Source organism: Brassica napus, chromosome A8 (genome assembly GCF_020379485.1).
Source record: "Brassica napus cultivar Da-Ae chromosome A8, Da-Ae, whole genome shotgun sequence".
Classification (NCBI taxonomy): domain Eukaryota; kingdom Viridiplantae; phylum Streptophyta; class Magnoliopsida; order Brassicales; family Brassicaceae; genus Brassica; species Brassica napus.
The window spans coordinates 7,165,464-7,170,170 of NC_063441.1; the positions used below are offsets into that span (position 1 = coordinate 7,165,464).

Consider the following 4,707-nt stretch of genomic DNA (forward strand, 5'->3'; position numbering starts at 1 on the left):
GAAATTCCTTCCAAACTCCATTAATTGGATTCCTTAACTCTGATCCCTGGTATCTAAAAGATGGACATGCCTTAAGACACATGCAACTTCAATCAGATACACAACTCCATTAATTGAACAATCTTTGCAATTTTTTTTTGTTCAAAGTTACACACACGATACATTGTAAAAAGAAGTCTTAGTTTTTGAATAAATGTAACATTCATTCTTTTTTTTTCAAAGTTACGCAACACAATATAAAAAGAAGCCTTTTGGTTTTTGAATATATCTAACATTCATTCAAAAAAAAAAAAAGTAAAATTCTTACATGTGAGGGGGTGTAGTTTACTAAAGGTTTCAATTAGAGAATACCTATATAAAATCAGAAGATTAAACACAACAATAGAACGTTTCTGGTGGGAATAGACATATACGATCCTAATTTGATCCACCAAGTTTTAAAATGCTGTATCTTTTAATCATAAGTATGATATATATAATTATAAATATATATATCTAGTATCCATGAAAGCTGCAAACTATTGCATCAATCTTTTTTATCCAAGATTTTCATTTTCATGTTGAAGTTGATTTAGTGAACCGTTGCCAAAACCAATGCTTCTCCCAAACTTGGTACATAGAATCCACATGTATCCCTTTAGTCTCCGGCAAGAACATCAAGACAAACACCGTCATTATTAAGATCCAACCACCGTAAAACAAGAATGCACCAAACTTGAAATGGCAAAGGGTTGCAAGGAAAGTCTGAGCGATAAGGAAAGTAACGGCAAAATTCACGGCGACGCTTAAGCTCTGACCAGCTGGGCGTAACTTGAGCGGGAATATCTCACTGGGGACCAGCCAGCTTAGTGGGCCCCACGACCAACCAAATCCAGCTGCGTATATGCACAGCAACACCACAACTGTGACGGCGTAGCCCTTCGTCATCTCTCCGTCTCCGGCGTCTCCTACTGTCGCTGCTAGTAATGCAGCCACTGCCACCTGTACATTAGAGAGAGTTAGCGAAGCAGGCTTGTTTTAAACGGACCAAAAACATGCGTCTTATTTTGTCAACCTTTTAGCAATTTATCTCCATGTATATCTGGTTCCGTTTTAGCTAATTTAAGAAACGGCAACCAAAACAAAACAATATTCTCTCTGTTTCGTTATATAAGATGTTTAATGTGTTTAAAGTTCAAAAAAAAAAGATGTTTAATGTGAATGTGAGGTGACTGTAAAATTATATAGTGAAACATCACCTAATTTGAAACACATTTTCTGGAGTAACTTAATAGTTTAAACATAATGAGTAAATTGGTTTTGCATTAATGTCTTAAATCATTTGACCAATACGATTGAATATACTAGAGATAGTTGACCAAAATAAACTAAAATATACATAGAAAACTGAAAAGAAGCAGAAATAAATAGCTAAATCGTTTTAGAAATACGGGACGAGTGTAGTATTGGGATTTGGAAATGCCTCCAATTTTAAAACACTTGTGATCAGGGTCATGTGCTCAATTACCATTGGCACACTGTAAAACCAGATTTAGTAAAAAGCTATACGATAAATCATTTGCATTTAAATTATTAAAATAAAGTTTATGAGAAAATATTGAATTCATCTTATCAAAATACCTATCAGTTATAAACATTAAAAATTGCGTTTAAATTGTATTGGCATATACTTATGAAATTCATAGCTTTGTTAGAAGTTAGAAAATACCTGACAGACAAACATCTGAATACCACCCACAATGAACAAGAACCGTCTACCAAACCGGTCAATAACCATCGTTGAAATAAGAATCGAACCGAGATTAACCAACCCAAGTATTAGCGTTGCAACAAGAGCGGGCGCAGAACCAAATCCGACAGATCTAAACAGAACTGGCGCGTAGAACGCATTAATCGTAATACCAGTTAACTGCTGAAAACAAGGTATCGCCACAGCAACCACAAGCTGAGGTCTGTACTGTCTCTCCAATATCGTCTTAAATGGCTCGGCTCTAGCTTCTATAGCTAACTGACTCAACTTAACTAGCTCTGCTAGTTCGGCTTCCACGTCAGCACTAGTTTTGGCACCACGTATTTTAAACAGCGACACGCGAGCATGATCGTGATTACCACGCGCCAAGAGGCTTGAAGGCGTATCGGAGATGAATAGACATCCAAAGGTCATGATAACGGCTGGTAAAGCGGCGAGGCCGAGTGAGATACGCCAGCCGCTGTGGTGGTCGGCCGTGAGGTAGTTTAAAAAATTGGCTGATACAACTCCTACGCCAATGAAGAACTGAAAGCCAGTATTGAAGGCTCCACGCCATTGCGGCGGTGCTACCTCTGATAGATATACAGGTGCAGCCTAACATATCACATAGACATTCAAAAATTAGTAATTTTTGCATCGTAAACCGTAAAAGTAAACAAAACATGACAAATGATTAAAGCGATCAAAACCGAACCTATTTAAGTTTGTATATTTAAGGTTTGAATAATAGCAAAACCCATGAAACCGGAACTGCCATATTTTGCTATAATCAAAATAGGAATCGAATGAAGATGACATTTTTTTTTCTTTTGACATCAGATGAAATTCATAAAATCATATTCAAATGCATAGATATAATATGATTTAAAAATTATTTATTTATAATTTAAATTTTTACCAACCAAAATTCAAAATTATCTTATAAGAAGCCCAACCATAACAAACTGAAATTTATAAATCGATTGGATTTAGACTTTTAATTCTGTAAAGCCTAAAAAGAAGGAAAATTAACCTGAAATCAAATTATAGACCGGATATTTCCATATTTATCCACATAAAATAAAATAGATTATGGAATTTAATGAGATCGAAATATTACTTGGTTGGTGAAACCAACACCAAATCCAAGCAAAATCCGTCCGGAGAGGAGCATGGCGATGTTGGCAGCCAGGCCACTGATGACGGCACCAAATAGGAAAGTCAAACCACCGAGAATCATGGTGGTGCGGCGACCGTAAGCTGCCGTGAGACGGCTAGCCACTAAGGAAGCGACTAAGCCAGCAACATAAAGGCTTGATGTGAAGGCCGTTAGAAGTTGGCTGTCATAGACGCAGTACACATCTGGCTTAGCTTCAGTAGCGTTTTTAAGAACGGTTGGAAAAAATTTCTCCAGAAACGGCTTCATCGTCGTCACACCCCCTTTGTTAAAATTAAATTGAAAAATGAATTAGAACGTTTCGTTTCCTGTTTTCTCGAAACTTATTATTTTTCATTCTTTAAATTGTAACCTGAGATTCCAATGTCGTAGCCAAAGATGAGACCGCCCGAAGCGGCCACAACACATGTCATGACAACCGCGGCTGTGATCTTGGCTTCTATATTGCCGCTGCCGCCGGCAACATCAAGAGCTAATCCTCCGATAGCCATTTTGTTTAAGGCTTACAAATGAACAAAAATAATATATTAAAGAGGGCTTTTAGGTGAGTCTCTTTGGTTAGCTGGCGTTATGACTTGATGGTCCGACTGTGCTGTGTGCAACTACTTTTTTTTTTACAGCCCAAAGTGTTCAACCACTTTTTTTCTCTTGGTTAATTGGATAACCGATAAATGTAATAACCCATAATAACTAATATACTTTCTTAAAAGAACACTGTATATGTCTATGTGAAAGGTAATAGAGTACAAAATTTGTCAACCACCATTCTAAACCCTAACTTCCCACACGACAACCCACAATTATTTTGTCGAACCACCGTTCTTGTCTTATAAGATAGTTGACAAAATATGAAAATAAATTCCCACACAAGACAAAGAAGAGGAACACTATGTTCTTTAATATTTCTTAAACATTTTACCATTCATGAGGAATAAGTTTTCCTTTTCATTCCTCTTCATTTCTTTATTTGTAAAGAATTATAGAACAAATCAATTCCTCATCAATTTTGATAAGGAACCATCATTTCTAAAAATTTATTCATATTCATTCTTTTCCTATCCGTTTCTATTGTTCCTATGACAGTTACCAGTCATACCCGTAGTTGTAGCCAGGGCCTCCTTGTATTTTTTTTTTTTGAATAAAATGTTAAATTACCCAGGACCTCCTTGTAGCCTGCAATGCTTTTAATTCTAGAATTTATTTTGATATTAGCGTAATGGCCCTGACGAATATCTAGCACGTCAAGAAACGGATTAGGTGGCCTTGCGTCATAAAGTAAAGAAAAACTCTGGTATAAGTATTTCTAAATCGGTAACATCTGCTTTTGCATCATTTGTCGCATATATGATGACTAAATCATATTTTGACTCCATTGGAAAGCAAGTTGAAAATATTAACTTACACTTCTATTTTTTCAAAAAATTTCTTTAACATATTAAGAATGAAACCCACTAATTGAGGAAGTGTTTTTACTCAACTGGTATCATGGGCACCTCTACAGGCTTCTTTATTGGAGTTCGACTCCACAAAATCGCATTTATTCACGTGTCGTAAATGTTAGATAGATCGGATTTTATCTATCCAACTGATAACAAAAAAGAGAAAAAAAAAATTCTATTAAACATAAAAATATAATAGAAGTAATCATTGTTTAACGTGTTATTTAAAATTTATGCTACTATTTGATTTTTTTTTAGATTTTTTTTCGGCTTTTAGATTTTTATTTACAAATCCTTTCTAACCAATTTATTCATTGTATTTTATACCTTTTTTTTATTTTTAATGAAAATATATATTAAGT

General features: G+C 35.2%; 1 protein-coding gene across 1 annotated transcript; it reads right to left on the reverse strand.

Annotated features, from left to right (window-relative positions):
* Window positions 1–340: 340 nt before the first annotated feature.
* LOC106418913 (sugar transport protein 5) lies at window positions 341–3,556 on the reverse strand. The gene is made up of 4 exons (XM_013859645.3): window positions 3,259–3,556; window positions 2,850–3,169; window positions 1,709–2,344; window positions 341–981 (listed from the first exon to the last, which is right to left on the reverse strand). Exons 1-4 carry the CDS (start codon window positions 3,395–3,397, stop codon window positions 556–558), a joined length of 1,521 nt encoding a protein of 506 aa, XP_013715099.2. The 5' UTR covers window positions 3,398–3,556; the 3' UTR covers window positions 341–555.
* Window positions 3,557–4,707: the final 1,151 nt, after the last annotated feature.

Excerpts from the sequence above, each read along its gene's own strand:
- LOC106418913 (XM_013859645.3), bottom strand. The coding sequence starts at position 3,397 with ATGGCTATCGGAGGATTAGCTCTTGATGTTGCCGGCGGCAGCGGCAAT. Across the intron at positions 3,170-3,258 it reads CTACGACATTGGAATCTCAG|GGGGTGTGACGACGATGAAG; the intron begins GTTACAATTTAA and ends ATTTTAACAAAG. Across the intron at positions 982-1,708 it reads TTCAGATGTTTGTCTGTCAG|GTGGCAGTGGCTGCATTACT; the intron begins GTATTTTCTAAC and ends TCTAATGTACAG.